Source organism: Trichomycterus rosablanca, chromosome 1 (genome assembly GCF_030014385.1).
Source record: "Trichomycterus rosablanca isolate fTriRos1 chromosome 1, fTriRos1.hap1, whole genome shotgun sequence".
In the NCBI taxonomy this organism is placed as follows: Eukaryota; Metazoa; Chordata; class Actinopteri; order Siluriformes; family Trichomycteridae; genus Trichomycterus; species Trichomycterus rosablanca.
The window spans coordinates 41679589-41695288 of record NC_085988.1 but is presented as its reverse complement, the minus strand read 5'-3'; the positions used below and the strand labels follow the sequence as shown (position 1 = coordinate 41695288).

At 39.6% G+C, this 15700-nt stretch overlaps 1 protein-coding gene across 1 annotated transcript in view; it reads right to left on the bottom strand.

Moving 5' to 3' along the window:
- Positions 1-2239: 2239 nt before the first annotated feature.
- The window catches only part of LOC134321320 (disintegrin and metalloproteinase domain-containing protein 10-like), a 30747-nt gene continuing 17286 nt past the window's right edge, over positions 2240-15700 (bottom strand). Inside the window, exons 7-16 of the mRNA XM_063003010.1 lie at positions 9613-9705; positions 9296-9479; positions 8798-8961; positions 8304-8487; positions 7816-7966; positions 7511-7694; positions 6558-6666; positions 6097-6317; positions 5268-5394; positions 2240-4226 (exon numbers count right to left, since the gene is read on the bottom strand). Of these exons, the coding sequence (XP_062859080.1) occupies positions 3982-4226; positions 5268-5394; positions 6097-6317; positions 6558-6666; positions 7511-7694; positions 7816-7966; positions 8304-8487; positions 8798-8961; positions 9296-9479; positions 9613-9705 (1662 nt within the window). The 3' untranslated portion in view covers positions 2240-3981. The remainder of the gene's footprint in view (positions 4227-5267; positions 5395-6096; positions 6318-6557; positions 6667-7510; positions 7695-7815; positions 7967-8303; positions 8488-8797; positions 8962-9295; positions 9480-9612; positions 9706-15700) is intronic.

Below are 15700 nucleotides of genomic sequence, written 5' to 3'. Positions count from 1 at the left end.
GGACAACTTTTTCAATAAAGTATTCAGACTCTTTGCTTTGTTACTTAAATTTTAACACAGCAAGTGTCTCAATAGTGAATAAGCCTTCGAAAACTGTATGTGGTCAGGTTCATTCTGTTTGCACTAATTATCCTCAACATGTGTCTAGAACACAAATGGAGTCCACCTGTTGTAATGTGAATTGATTGGACATCGTTTGAAAAGGCACAGATTTGATTCTATAGGTGCCAACAATATATGCTGTCTTGTCAAGATAAAAACTAAGCCATGAAGTCTGTGGATCTCTGCAATCAAATTACGGGAAGAAAGAGATCATAGCACGGATATAAATCAACATCTAAGACGTTAAGTGTTTCCAGGACCAAAGTGACCCCAATCATTTTCAAATGGAAGAGCTTGGCACAACCTTGAATCTTATTAAAAATTGGCCATCCAGCCAAACCTGGCATCCAAAAGTCCAATGCAGATATTATGAAGATCCTCTTGAAGACACAACCACCTCTACAGCACTAAATAAATCAGGCCTTAATGGCAGAGTAGTAAGAAATAAACCACTTATAAGTAAAAGACACAAGGAAACCTTCATGGAGATTGCTAAATGGCATGTACTGTTCAATGAAAAACAGACAATGCTTATCACCTGACGGATATCACACCAATGATGAAACCTGAAAGTGGGAGCATAATGCTATCAGTGGGAGGAACATATTGAGGAAGAATTGAGGAACATATAAGACTGGAGTGACAATATGACAATGACCTCAAACCATACAGCCAAAACAATTAGAGTGGCTTCAAAGCAAGTCCCTGAATGTTCTTCAGTGGCCCTGCCGAAGCACAGACTTAAACCCTATTAAACACCCTAAAGATGCTTTCACCATCCAATCTGACAAGCGGCTTTGTCATAAAGAAAACTATAAACTTCCCAAAAGACCTGATGCTGTCATTGCTGCCAAACAGGCAAAAGGTCTGAATACTTTTGTGCATAAGAGAACTGTTTTAGATTTTTAAGTTTTTTAAGTTTAAGTTTTTGTTTTATTATTATGGGGTGTTAAGGTGTAGATTGATTGATGGGTAAAAATGGCAGTTACTTGTATTTAAAATCAAATCCACAACACGAAATGTGCAAAAAGGTTTTTAATACTATTTGAATCCCCTGCACATGTAAGTGGTACAGTATCATGTTTACTATTGTTGTAGCATTAAATATCCTATTCATTCAGTTCACAGAAATAGTTAAGACCACCATAGTCTTGCTAGGTTAGCTGTGATCTCATACAAGACTACAATGTGTGTCTTTGCAAACACTGGCTACAAACAGCACTAAAAAAATATTAGCTTTGCCCACAGAATTTTGAAATGACGCTTGTTTAAAACGGGAATGTTATTCACAAAACACACACACACAAAAAAAGTTTACCAAAGAAACCAAGTCTTAAAAAACAAATGTTGCAGAAATAGACATACCGTTTTATTTAGCTTTATGTATATTATATTTATATTGAGCTCAAAGTTGACAGCACATATTTGGCTCCAATGCACCATCACTCACTTCTACCTTCTGTTCAGAGAAATCTTCTTAATTTTAATCACAGTCTGCTTCAACTAAAAAGCTGAGCTTACATGCATAATTATAACGGACAGACACTGTTTACAGAGCACTGCTGAGTGATTTCCTGCATCTGTACCAAACTGCATCCTATGTGCTACAAATTGTGTAAATGTAAATTCATAGTGTATTTAGTGCAGTACTGTGTGATTTGGGACACATGGTACTTGAAGCACTGCCCTTGGAGCACAGGCTAGTCCTAGTCCTTTATGCCAAAATTCCTAACAGCACAAAAAGGCAACTGGCCTGGCAAAACTAAGACCTCTGTAATATCCAGTTTTATGAGTCAACTTTGATAGTGTATGTTTAAAGAATGTTTGACTTTTATATGGACTCTTGATTAGAGTAGCTAAAAGTACAATACAAACCAAGTTAGGGCGAGACAAACATTTTACATAATAATTGTAAATAAAAAAGTAAAATGTATTTTTTCCCTATAAATGTCTTTTCACCATACTCACTAAAGCACTATGATATAACTACAACAAATATTTAGGCCATATTTTTAAAAGTAACTGACAAATTAAAATGTAAATTAAAATGTTACTAATAAAAACAGGAATGATTACTTAGTAAAATGGTGTTATTTTAGTGTTATACTTTAATTAAACAAACAAAAAAAGACATTTGCAGTAGTTAAATTACTTTAAAAATAGCCTTGACAGCATTTGTGCTGATAAGCACAGCACCTCCTAGTTTATGCCATTATGTAAATTTTTTTAATATTAGTGGTTTGGTAATTTCTGTAAACTTTTTCTGTAAACGTTTTTAAAATTCTGATATTACACAGCATATTTAAAAATTACAATTGTGATCACGTTCTACCATTAACTGAAATATCAAAAAAGTGTCTTGGCTCATTATCTGACACATGGTACATAAAAGTTTGTTTCAAGTATCACCTACTGGTTTTAGTTGTAGATGAAAAAACTGGTTGATTGAGGGCTTCACAATAAGATCACTGTTTTAAAAACTATACATGACAAAAATGGAACCATTGTATAATCAAATTCTTCGAAGTTTAGGACTAAACCATTTAAAGACCTTAAATGTAAACTGCAGATGAACAATTTAAATTTTACCACCTCATTCACACAGACATTTATCTTAAGACTAGTGTGTCTCTTCGAGCATTCAAAGCATGCACAATCTAATACATGTACCTTATGTGCAGATTACATCATTTGTAGTGCCAACAATCCTCCTGATTGTAGCAGTAGAAAAAAAAAGGTCTGGGAAATGATGAAATATGACATCAGCTCTCATCCAGACCGTAGTGCTGTGCAGGATATGTTTAACCTCCGATAAAACTGAAAATCTTTAAAACTGGGACACTACAGATTCAAAATGAAACATTTACATTAACTGAGCTCAAACCTTCTTTTCTACCTTTTTTCCTCTTGTGAATGTTTAATCCCCTCATCCTTACTCATTATCCTGTACAGTTTTTTCGTTTATGTCCAAGTCCTGAGAATGTTGATCAAAACGGCAACTTGTTATTTTCTGAACAGTAAAAGAAATATTTGTTCACATATAATACAAATCTCTCTATACACTTGTAATCTGTACACTGGCGAAGTAGGCATTTGCTGCATGGAGAAAATAACAGCCTTCATTCTTTGTTTGATCATAAAATGTCATTAAATAGTTGAAATTTAACCTGCTAGTGAACGCACAGGATGGCGACTCATTTGCCTGGTCCCTTAAACCATGGCACACTTTCATGATACTGACTGTGAGGGTACATAAAGAGGTAAATACTAACATCATCATAACTGAACATCTCAATTTTCATCTGCTGTTCATTTTTTTTTTTTTTCTATTGATCCCTCCATGTTGTGATGTTCACACAGTTCGATCTCACCTGTGCTGAACAAAGCAGATCTTTCTTACCATAAGAGTGGCTCAGTATAAAGACTGGAATGAACGGAAGCATAATGGACTTGTTCAGATTTCCTTCATGGAGAGCTGTATTGATTTTTTGTAAACAATTTTTGTTATGACTTTTGACAGAGGCAGCTTTAAGAACAACTGCTTTCACAAGAGCTTTACTGCACATTTTGTTGTGTGTACCTCTTAAAATTGGTCCTGGTTGATGCCGTGTAAAACTGGGAATGAAGTCATGATTTCATGTGCTGGTCCAGTTGGATTCTTTGGAGTAAAGTCTTGTCCTACAGCCAGATTTAACCAAACTGGAACTGAAGAACTGCACATGGTTAGGAATTTAAAAATGATCACATTTTCTAGTCAGATTGAGACTAGAATTGTGTGCGTCTGGCTGTAAAGAAGTTAAAACCTTTTGTGACCGTTATCCCACTGTACACAGGCACTGGCAGGTTGTGGTAGTGGTGAAATGGGTGATTGCCAGGCTTTCAGCGTCTCATCTGGCCCATCTGGTAGTTTTCCCTTGGCTGGCGGTGATGGCGAGGTTGCTGAGACGGGCGCTGGGAAGGGCGATGGTTCTGGTGGCCATGACCGTGAGGGTGCTGGTTCAGGTTGTGATGGTGATGGTGGTGATGCTGCTGCTGTTGCTGCTGCTGTTGCTGCTGCTGTTGCTGCTGCTGCTGCTGCTGCTGCTGCTGCTGAGCCTGTTGGGCTCGTCTTCTCTTAAGAGTGCCTGAGGGCAAAAAAAAGAATGGCATTATCTTCATATACTAATTACTAACATAGCAAAAATAAATGCATTAAAAGACAAAAATGTGCATTAATAAAACACGCTGGTTAAACATATGTTCATTTAAAAGTAGTAAAAACAAACCAAAATTTGTTTATTTAATACATATTGTCATATTTTACATGCAATATGTATGCTCTGCTAGAACTGTGCTGAATTTTGTGTAAAGAAACTGGACCAGTAACGCCACCTCAACACGTATACAAATCCATTTTCCTAAACCAAAATATTTTACATTTTTGAAATTTAGCAGACACTTTTATCCAAAGTGACTTACAGTACTTTGACAGTATACTGTCTAAGCAATTGAGGGTTAAGGGCCTTGCTCAAGGGCTCAGCAGTGACAACCTTGCAGTGGTGGGGTTTGAACCAGTGACCTTTTGGTTACTAGTCCTGTACCTTAACCGCTAGGCTACAACTGTCATTAGAAGTGCAAAGATTGCCTATGAAGCAAAGCAAAATAAAATATAGTTCCCCCCCCTAACAAATCTTTCCAGCATCTATCCCAAAACAAAACTAAAATCAAGATAAATACAAGTTTTAAAAGACTAAGCAACAAAAATATAATACAACTAAATAAAATATATAAAAAACAGAACATAACAAGAACATCATTTTTAATCAGCAGCCCTGGTCAAACAGAAGCTTAATGCAGAGCTGGGTGTAAATCACTATTAGGAGGAGGAACCACTTTTATTTTATTTGTATGAACAATATAGAGCTGCAGTTTGAAATCAAATGAGCACTTTCTATATTTTCTTTGTTTGGTCTTCCTAACCAGTAACAATGGTTTTGACATCCGGGCAAGATGTTAATTAATTCAGGCATTAGGAATAAAGAGCAAGACTGACAATCTGTTCAAGAAAAACTTAGCAACAGCAAATCAGTCACTGTTTAATCAATGCTCTCAGCTAGTGTAAATATTATTTCCTATTTCTAGCATGTAAATAAAGAGGTGATTAAAGGCAGCTTGGTGTTACTTACCTGGTAGAGGTTTAGGAGGTGGTAGTTTAGGGTTGCTACTGGGTGTGTGGACACTGCAAATCTTGATGAATCCAGCCATGAGCATAATTAAAGCAATACCCATTAGGAGCACTGCCCACCAGTGAGCCTGTTGAAATACAGGCATATTACCAAAGACCATCAGCAAAAGTCTATTAACATCACTATCAATATCATATATTACAGAAGCATTATCTGCATTATATGTCAGTTATTTAAATGTATTTTTGCAGTAAGCCAAAAGCCAATGTCATGTATACACACAAAACACACTATATGGCCAAAAGTATTTGGACACCTGACCATGAGCTTGTTGGCCATCCCATTTTAAAACAAACTGTACTGACATAGAGAGTGACCTCTGTGATCCTTACAACTATAACAACATCCACTCTTCTGAGAAGGCTTCTCACAAGACTTTTAAGTATGTCTGTGGCCAAATAGTATTTGTATGGCTGGGCACTGATGTCAAGAAAGCCTCAACTGATGCTCCACTTTGTTCCAAAGCTGTTCAGGGCTCTGTGCTTTAAAAAAAAAGCTTTTCTTTATGTCTTTATAGACTTTGCTTGTTGCACAGGGGCACAGTCATGCTGGAACAGCAAAGAGCCTTCCCTAAACTGTTGCAGCAAAGTTGAAAGCATATCATTTTCTTATATACCTGTTATGACTGAAACACATGAATTTAATAATTAGAATGGGTTTCCCAATACTTTTGTCCATATATTGTGTATGTTTATTTTTCTTTCTTTGGTTAAAATGTTTACTGCAATTTGCATTTGTACAGCATCTAAAACTAAGTCAGAACACTTGCCACTATCCACTCTGAGATGTTCCTGTAGAGCTCAGGGTTGAAGATGGCCTTCTTCAGTCTGGCCAGTGGCCCATCGGCATCCACCAGCCTGCACTTCATGAACACGTCACAATAACCTTTAAAGTCATTGCAAGGAGAGCCAGCTTGCAGCGTGGTCACCCTCTTATTAAAGAATCGGGCCAGGCGCTCTGAGCCTGTACTGCTGCATGTGCTGGGGTTCACTGTGAAGAGAAGTAAAAAGAAGACATTGGGTGATGATAATGTAACTCCGTTAAACAGGCAAACACAACATCAGTTGCTGTGGTAGGTCATTGAACGGGTGGGTTTTAATTCATGTTCAAATCAATCACACAAAAAGAACAAATAGGGTTTTCAAAATCTAACTCTGTTAAGCATAAAAAACTACCCACTTAAATAAACTAGTGCATCAAACAATAGATCAAACATCGGAGTATACTGACTTTTCTCCATGCAGCAAACATGGCAAAGTTCCGTCTCATTCTTCACGTCTCCACTGGCACATGTGCACACCTCCAGTCCATATTTCTCACAAATTGAGCCAGAGCATCCCTGTAAGACATAAAAAGAAAAATAGAGGCAAATGAAGCCAAAAACAATACAAAAAACTGCAAATCAGAAAAAGATCACTATTGAAAATTACATCAGTATTTTCTCTTCAAACGAGTCACACCTTTAAATGTTCCTGTGATCACTAAACGTAATAAACACATTTTGTGGTAGTTTTAGTGCTACCCCAGGTGCAAGCAGTTGTTTACAGTGCATGTTTTACACTTATTTATACCTAAGATACCATGCTTTTTCTATCAACACTTCTGAAGACAATAAAATATTCTACAGGGTTCTGATTACCTAATCAAACAATCGCTAGTTTGCCATAATTTTCAATTGGGTGTTCCAGCTGAAGTACTGTCAACTAACTATATCCTTATTGCATTTTTACACTACTTTAGTTGCAGAAAATGCATATTTAAATTGAAAACAAATAGCGTCAGGAAGTAAAGAGCGCCAGGCTAAAGTAGCATGTTTATAAGAATGAATTCCTAGGTAAAATAATCAGATTTATGTAATCATTTTCTGATTTCTTTAAATGAACATGCAATGACATTTTATAGTTACACTGCTGCTAAATGATTTTGTTAGATTATAAAGCAGCAAGATGTAATCATGCTGTTACGCGTAAAAATCGGATAGGGGTTTTAAGGTGTTATGCTGGCACATGCAATGGTTCTTAGGAAGCGAGTTTTGTGTGCAAGTAAAACAATGATGGTGTTTTGTATTTGCAATGGCTTTTTGTGTAAAACAAAATAACTTTCAAGCTTTGGCATTACACAGGTTTTTAAGCTATATACGTATATAATTAGCCAAATGTGACACTATGAGTTGTCTGGCTCACCCCATTAAGACAGACTTGGGTTTCTCCATGGCAGGCAGTGAAGTTGGCTTTGGGCTCTGATGTTGGGCACTGGGCTGAGGCTCCGCTACACATACCCTGGTGGGCACACTCAGACTCCTCCCGACACTTTTCATTACGAGTTTTGTATGTACACTGAGCAGTGCAGCATGGGCCTTGGCTAGGACTAAGGAGAAAAAAAATAAGGGGAAAAAAGAACACATTTAAAATGTGTGATTGACGTGTCAGAAAACAGTCTAGAAACGGTTTCTAGGAATGTCAATTGAAATACAAATGTGTTTCTTTACCTGCAGACTTTGTTAGGTTTAAGTCTGCACTTCTTGTTGTCTGGTTGATTGGCATCATAGCAACACTGGTCTTTGCACTGGTCACTGTAGCCACAATCACACTCCTCTCCTGGTTCTACTAATCCGTTGCCACAGATCGGCTGTCCAGACTCTGTTGTAAAGTTCACACAATATAAGCTCATACAACTCCTTATTGCGTGCTGTGCTTAACTAGGAATGTAAAGCTTCTGAAAAAGTTTTTCATGTATCATAAATAGAATATATATATATATATATATATATATATATATATATATATATATATATATATATACATATACATATACATATACATATACATATACATATACATATATATATATATATATATATATATATATATATATATATATATATATATATATATATATATATATATATATATATATATATATATATATATATATAAATGGGATAATATGGAATTAAATCTATTTAAAAAGCCTTACCCACAAAGCAGTTGCCTCTTTTTTTCTCCAGAACTTGGCTGATGTTTCGAACACTGCACAGGGAGAACTTGTTGTTGTTGAGCTTGTCCCCTGATGTAGCTCTAGCATACATGATGTAGTTGCCTTTCTCCTTTTTGTCCTGGCTTTTTGACTCACCGGGAGTGCATTCAGAGCCAGAGTCATGCTAATATGTAAAGATTTATTAAGTATAGATACACAAAACTTTAGCTACCTGTTTTAGCTTAATTAATTATTACATCATCAGTACTTAAAAAGTAATAATTATACAATAATTAAAACAATTATCAATTTCGATCAAAAGATGCTGTTATCTAAGATATTGCAAACTGATGTAAATATTACCAGTAATATCTGATGTTGCAAGATGACATCTGCATTATTTTTAATCACATTTAAACTGGGCCTAATTTGCACTAAGCTTTTATGCCTATTTTAAGAGTGTGTACATTTTCTGGCATTTACAATTTACTTACTGGAGAGCCAAAGTTGTGCCCCACTTCATGGGCAAAGGTAATGTGTGAGACTTTTGGAGGAACATGGGATGCATAGTTCTGCACTGTTATAATGCCAGTGTTCAGTGATTTCCTTTTTCCATCAGAATAAAGCTTACTCTTCTCACAGATACCACCAGAGCTCCCTAAAAACAGCCATTAGGACATAGGTCAGAGCAAATACAAATAGCAAACACTACTACTACTACTACTACTACTAACGATAATAATAGTAAAGTAAGACTCTCAAACATCAACATGTAGTTCTGCAAAAAATAAAAACCACACAACAAATGGTGTTTTACTTAGAATTGGACTTTCGATCACATATTTTAACACCATTTGTTATTTATTTTATTAAATCATAATTCAGGACATAAAACTTTTTACTTTTTTTACCACTTTCTACTATCAAAAAAAGGAATTAAATTAAACGTTTGAATGGTATGGCATTTGTAGCACAGTTTGACTTGTGTGTACCTGAGGGTGCTCCCACCCAAGCCAGTCCCAGCACACCGTCATCAAAGTCTCGGTCAGTAAATACATAAGCAAGACAATAGTCATCATGGTTTTGCTCAGAATTTAACTCCAGGAACTTCTCCACGCCAATGTTTGCAAAACGGAAAGGGTTGGACTTGTCCCGCTCATCACTAGTAGTGTTAATCTAGAGGAAAGACGTGACATTACAATAAAAATTCCTCATTCTTGTTAAATTATTGTGCCATTTTTTTGTTTTGTTTTTTATTTGGCTCTGTAGTATACTTAAGTAATGAGCAATAAAACACTGCTGAACTTACCCTAATCCTTTTCACCATGAAGCTAATGTTACGAATACCCAAGAAATCTGTTCCCTGGTAGATTGCGTCAATCGCTTTCACATGGCTGGAGATCTAAGGAAATAATCACATTATTTCATCCCTACGTTAGAAATATTTTTATTTATGTTTCTTTTACTCAATTAGACTTCCAAAGAGCCAGCATGCAATCAAAAAGCATCTAGCTGTATATATATATATATATATATATATATATATACAGTGTATCACAAAAGTGAGTACACCCCTCACATTTCTGCAGATATTTAAGTATATCTTTTCATGGGACAACACTGACAAAATGACACTTTGACACAATGAAAAGTAGTCTGTGTGCAGCTTATATAACAGTGTAAATTTATTCTTCCCTCAAAATAACTCAATATACAGCCATTAATGTCTAAACCACCGGCAACAAAAGTGAGTACACCCCTTAGTGAAAGTTCCTGAAGTGTCAATATTTTGTGTGGCCACCATTATTTCCCAGAACTGCCTTAACTCTCCTGGGCATGGAGTTTACCAGAGCTTCACAGGTTGCCACTGGAATGCTTTTCCACTCCTCCATGACGACATCACGGAGCTGGCGGATATTCGAGACTTTGCGCTCCTCCACCTTCCGCTTGAGGATGCCCCAAAGATGTTCTATTGGGTTTAGGTCTGGAGACATGCTTGGCCAGTCCATCACCTTTACCCTCAGCCTCTTCAATAAAGCAGTGGTTGTCTTAGAGGTGTGTTTGGGGTCATTATCATGCTGGAACACTGCCCTGCGACCCAGTTTCCGGAGGGAGGGGATCATGCTCTGCTTCAGTATTTCACAGTACATATCGGAGTTCATGTGTCCCTCAATGAAATGTAACTCCCCAACACCTGCTGCACTCATGCAGCCCCAGACCATGGCATTCCCACCACCATGCTTGACTGTAGGCATGACACACTTATCTTTGTACTCCTCACCTGATTGCTGCCACACATGCTTGAGACCATCTGAACCAAATAAATTAATCTTGGTCTCATCAGACCATAGGACATGGTTCCAGTAATCCATGTCCTTTGTTGACATGTCTTCAGCAAACTGTTTGCGGGCTTTTTTGTGTAGAGACTTCAGAAGAGGCTTCCTTCTGGGGTGATAGCCATGCAGACCAATTTGATGTAGTGTGCGGCGTATGGTCTGAGCACTGACAGGCTGACCCCCCACCTTTTCAATCTCTGCAGCAATGCTGACAGCACTCTTGCGCCTATCTTTCAAAGACAGCAGTTGGATGTGACGCTGAGCACGTGCACTCAGCTTCTTTGGACAACCAACGCGAGGTCTGTTTTGAGTGGACCCTGCTCTTTTAAAACGCTGGATGATCTTGGCCACTGTGCTGCAGCTCAGTTTCAGGGTGTTGGCAATCTTCTTGTAGCCTTGGCCATCTTCATGTAGCACAACAATTCGTCTTTTAAGATCCTCAGAGAGTTTTTTGCCATGAGGTGCCATGTTGGAACTTTCAGTGACCAGTATGAGAGAGTTTGAGAGCTGTACTACTAAATTGAACACACCTGCTCCCTATGCACACCTGAGACCTAGTAACACTAACAAATCACATGACATTTTGGAGGGAAAATGACAAGCAGTGCTCAATTTGGACATTTAGGGGTGTAGTCTCTTAGGGGTGTACTCACTTTTGTTGCCGGCTGTTTAGACATTAATGGCTGTATATTGAGTTATTTTGAGGTAAGAATAAATTTACACTGTTATATAAGCTGCACACAGACTACTTTTCATTGTGTCAAAGTGTCATTTTGTCAGTGTTGTCCCATGAAAAGATATACTTAAATATCTGCAGAAATGTGAGGGGTGTACTCACTTTTGTGATACACTGTATATATATACACAGTGTATCACAAAAGTGAGTACACCCCTCACATTTCTGCAGATATTTAAGTATATCTTTTCATGGGACCACACTGACAAAATGACAATGAAAAGTAGTCTGTGTGCAGCTTATATAACAGTGTAAATTTATTCTTCCCTCAAAATAACTCAATATACAGCCATTAATGTCTAAACCACCGGCAACAAAAGTGAGTAGTGAAAGTTCCTGAAGTGTCAATATTTTGTGTGGCCACCATTATTTCCCAGAACTGCCTTAACTCTCCTGGGCATGGAGTTTACCAGAGCTTCACAGGTTGCCACTGGAATGCTTTTCCACTCCTCCATGACGACATCACGGAGCTGGCGGATATTCGAGACTTTGCGCTCCTCCACCTTCCGCTTGAGGATGCCCCAAAGATGTTCTATTGGGTTTAGGTCTGGAGACATGCTTGGCCAGTCCATCACCTTTACCCTCAGCCTCTTCAATAAAGCAGTGGTCGTCTTAGAGGTGTGTTTGGGGTCATTATCATGCTGGAACACTGCCCTGCGACCCAGTTTCTGGAGGGAGGGGATCATGCTCTGCTTCAGTATTTCACAGTACATATTGGAGTTCATGTGTCCCTCAATGAAATGTAACTCCCCAACACCTGCTGCACTCATGCAGCCCCAGACCATGGCATTCCCACCACCATGCTTGACTGTAGGCATGACACACTTATATTTGTACTCCTCACCTGATTGCCGCCACACATGCTTGAGACCATCTGAACCAAACAAATTAATCTTGGTCTCATCAGACCATAGGACATGGTTCCAGTAATCCATGTCCTTTGTTGACATGTCTTCAGCAAACTGTTTGCGGGCTTTCTTGTGTAGAGACTTCAGAAGAGGCTTCCTTCTGGGGTGACAGCCATGCAGACCAATTTGATGTAGTGTGCGGCGTATGGTCTGAGCACTGACAGGCTGACCCCCCACCTTTTCAATCTCTGCAGCAATGCTGACAGCACTCCTGCGCCTATCTTTCAAAGACAGCAGTTGGATGTGACGCTGAGCACGTGCACTCAGCTTCTTTGGACGACCAACGCGAGGTCTGTTCTGAGTGGACCCTGCTCTTTTAAAACGCTGGATGATCTTGGCCACTGTGCTGCAGCTCAGTTTCAGGGTGTTGGCAATCTTCTTGTAGCCTTGGCCATCTTCATGTAGCGCAACAATTCATCTTTTAAGATCCTCAGAGAGTTCTTTGCCATGAGGTGCCATGTTGGAACTTTCAGTGACCAGTATGAGAGAGTGTGAGAGCTGTACTACTAAATTCAACACACCTGCTCCCTATGCACACCTGAGACCTAGTAACACTAACGAGTCACATGACATTTTGGAGGGAAAATGACAAGCAGTGCTCAATTTGGACATTTAGGGGTGTAGTCTCTTAGGGGTGTACTCACTTTTGTTGCCGGTGGTTTAGACATTAATGGCTGTATATTGAGTTATTTTGAGGGAAGAATACATTTACACTGTTATATAAGCTGCACACAGACTACTTTTCATTGTGTCAAGTGTCATTTTGTCAGTGTTGTCCCATGAAAAGATATACTTAAATATCTGCAGAAATGTGAGTGGTGTACTCACTTTTGTGATACACTGTATATATATATAAATATATATATATACAGGGGTTGGACAAAAAAACTGAAACACCTGTCATTTTAGTGTGGTAGGTTTCATGGCTAAATTGGACCAGTCTGGTGGCCAATCTTCATTAATTGCACATTGCACCAGTAAGAGCAGAGTGTGAAGGTTCAATTAGCAGGGTAAGAGCACAGTTTTGCTCAAAATATTGCAATGCACACAACATTATGGGTGACATACCAGAGTTCAAAAGAGGACAAATTGTTGGTGCACGTCTTGCTGGCGCATCTGTGACCAAGACAGCAAGTCTTTGTGATGTATCAAGAGCCACGGTATCCAGGGTAATGTCAGCATACCACCAAGAAGGACAAACCACATCCAACAGGATTAACTGTGGACGCAAGAGGAAGCTGTCTGAAAGGGATGTTCGGGTGCTAACCCGGATTGTATCCAAAAAACATAAAACCACGGCTGCCCAAATCACGGCAGAATAAAATGTGCACCTCAACTCTCCTGTTTCCACCAAAACTGTCCGTCGGGAGCGCCACAGGGTCAATATACACGGCCGGGCTGCTATAGCCAAACCTTTGGTCACTCGTGCCAATGCCAAACGTCGGTTTCAATGGTGCAAGGAGCGCAAATCTTGGGCTGTGGACAATGTGAAACATGTATTGTTCTCTGATGAGTCCACCTTTACTGTTTTCCCCACATCCGGGAGAGTTACGGTGTGGAGAAGCCCCAAAGAAGCGTACCACCCAGACTGTTGCATGCCCAGAGTGAAGCATGGGGGTGGATCAGTGATGGTTTGGGCTGCCATATCATGGCATTCCCTTGGCCCAATACTTGTGCTAGATGGGCGCGTCACTGCCAAGGACTACCGAACCATTCTGGAGGACCATGTGCATCCAATGGCGGTGCCGTGTATCAGGATGACAATGCACCAATACACACAGCAAGACTGGTGAAAGATTGGTTTGATGAACATGAAAGTGAAGTTGAACATCTCCCATGGCCTGCACAGTCACCAGATCTAAATATTATTGAGCCACTTTGGGGTGTTTTGGAGAAGCGAGTCAGGAAACGTTTTCCTCCACCAGCATCACGTAGTGACCTGGCCACTATCCTGCAAGAAGAATGGCTTAAAATCCCTCTGACCACTGTGCAGGACTTGTATATGTCATTTCCAAGACGAATTGACACTGTATTGGTCGCAAAAGGAGGCCCTACACCATACTAATAAATTATTGTGGTCTAAAACCAGGTGTTTCAGTTATTTTGTCCAACCCCTGTATATATATATATATATATATACAGTGTATCACAAAAGTGAGTACACCCCTCACATTTCTGCAAATATTTCATTATATCTTTTCATGGGACAACACTATAGAACTAAAACTTGGATATAACTTAGAGTAGTCAGTGTACAACTTGTATAGCAGTGTAGATTTACTGTCTTCTGAAAATAACTCAACACACAGCCATTAATGTCTAAATGGCTGGCAACATAAGTGAGTACACCCCACAGTGAACATGTCCAAATTGTGCCCAAAGTGTCAATATTTTGTGTGACCACCATTATTATCCAGCACTGCCTTAACCCTCCTGGGCATGGAATTCACCAGAGCTGCACAGGTTGCTACTGGAATCCTCTTCCACTCCTCCATGATGACATCACGGAGCTGGTGGATGTTAGACACCTTGAACTCCTCCACCTTCCACTTGAGGATGCGCCACAGGTGCTCAATTGGGTTTAGTCCATCACCTTTACCTTCAGCTTCCTCAGCAAGGCAGTTGTCATCTTGGAGGTTGTGTTTGGGGTCGTTATCCTGTTGGAAAACTGCCATGAGGCCCAGTTTTCGAAGGGAGGGGATCATGCTCTGTTTCAGAATGTCACAGTACATGTTGGAATTCATGTTTCCCTCAATGAACTGCAGCTCCCCAGTGCCAGCAACACTCATGCAGCCCAAGACCATGATGCTACCACCACCATGCTTGACTGTAGGCAAGATACAGTTGTCTTGGTACTTCTCACCAGGGCGCCGCCACACATGCTGGACACCATCTGAGCCAAACAAGTTTATCTTGGTCTCGTCAGACCACAGGGCATTCCAGTAATCCATGTTCTTGGACTGCTTGTCTTCAGCAAACTGTTTGCGGGCTTTCTTGTGCGTCAGCTTCCTTCTGGGATGACGACCATGCAGACCGAGTTGATGCAGTGTGCGGCGTATGGTCTGAGCACTGACAGGCTGACCTCCCACGTCTTCAACCTCTGCAGCAATGCTGGCAGCACTCATGTGTCTATTTTTTAAGCCAACCTCTGGATATGACGCCGAACACGTGGACTCAACTTCTTTGGTCGACCCTGGCGAAGCCTGTTCCGAGTGGAACCTGTCCTGGAAAACCGCTGTATGACCTTGGCCACCATGCTGTAGCTCAGTTTCAGGGTGTTAGCAATCTTCTTATAGCCCAGGCCATCTTTGTGGAGAGCAACAATTCTATTTCTCACATCCTCAGAGAGTTCTTTGCCATGAGGTGCCATGTTGAATATCCAGTGGCCAGTATGAGAGAATTGTACCCAAAACACCA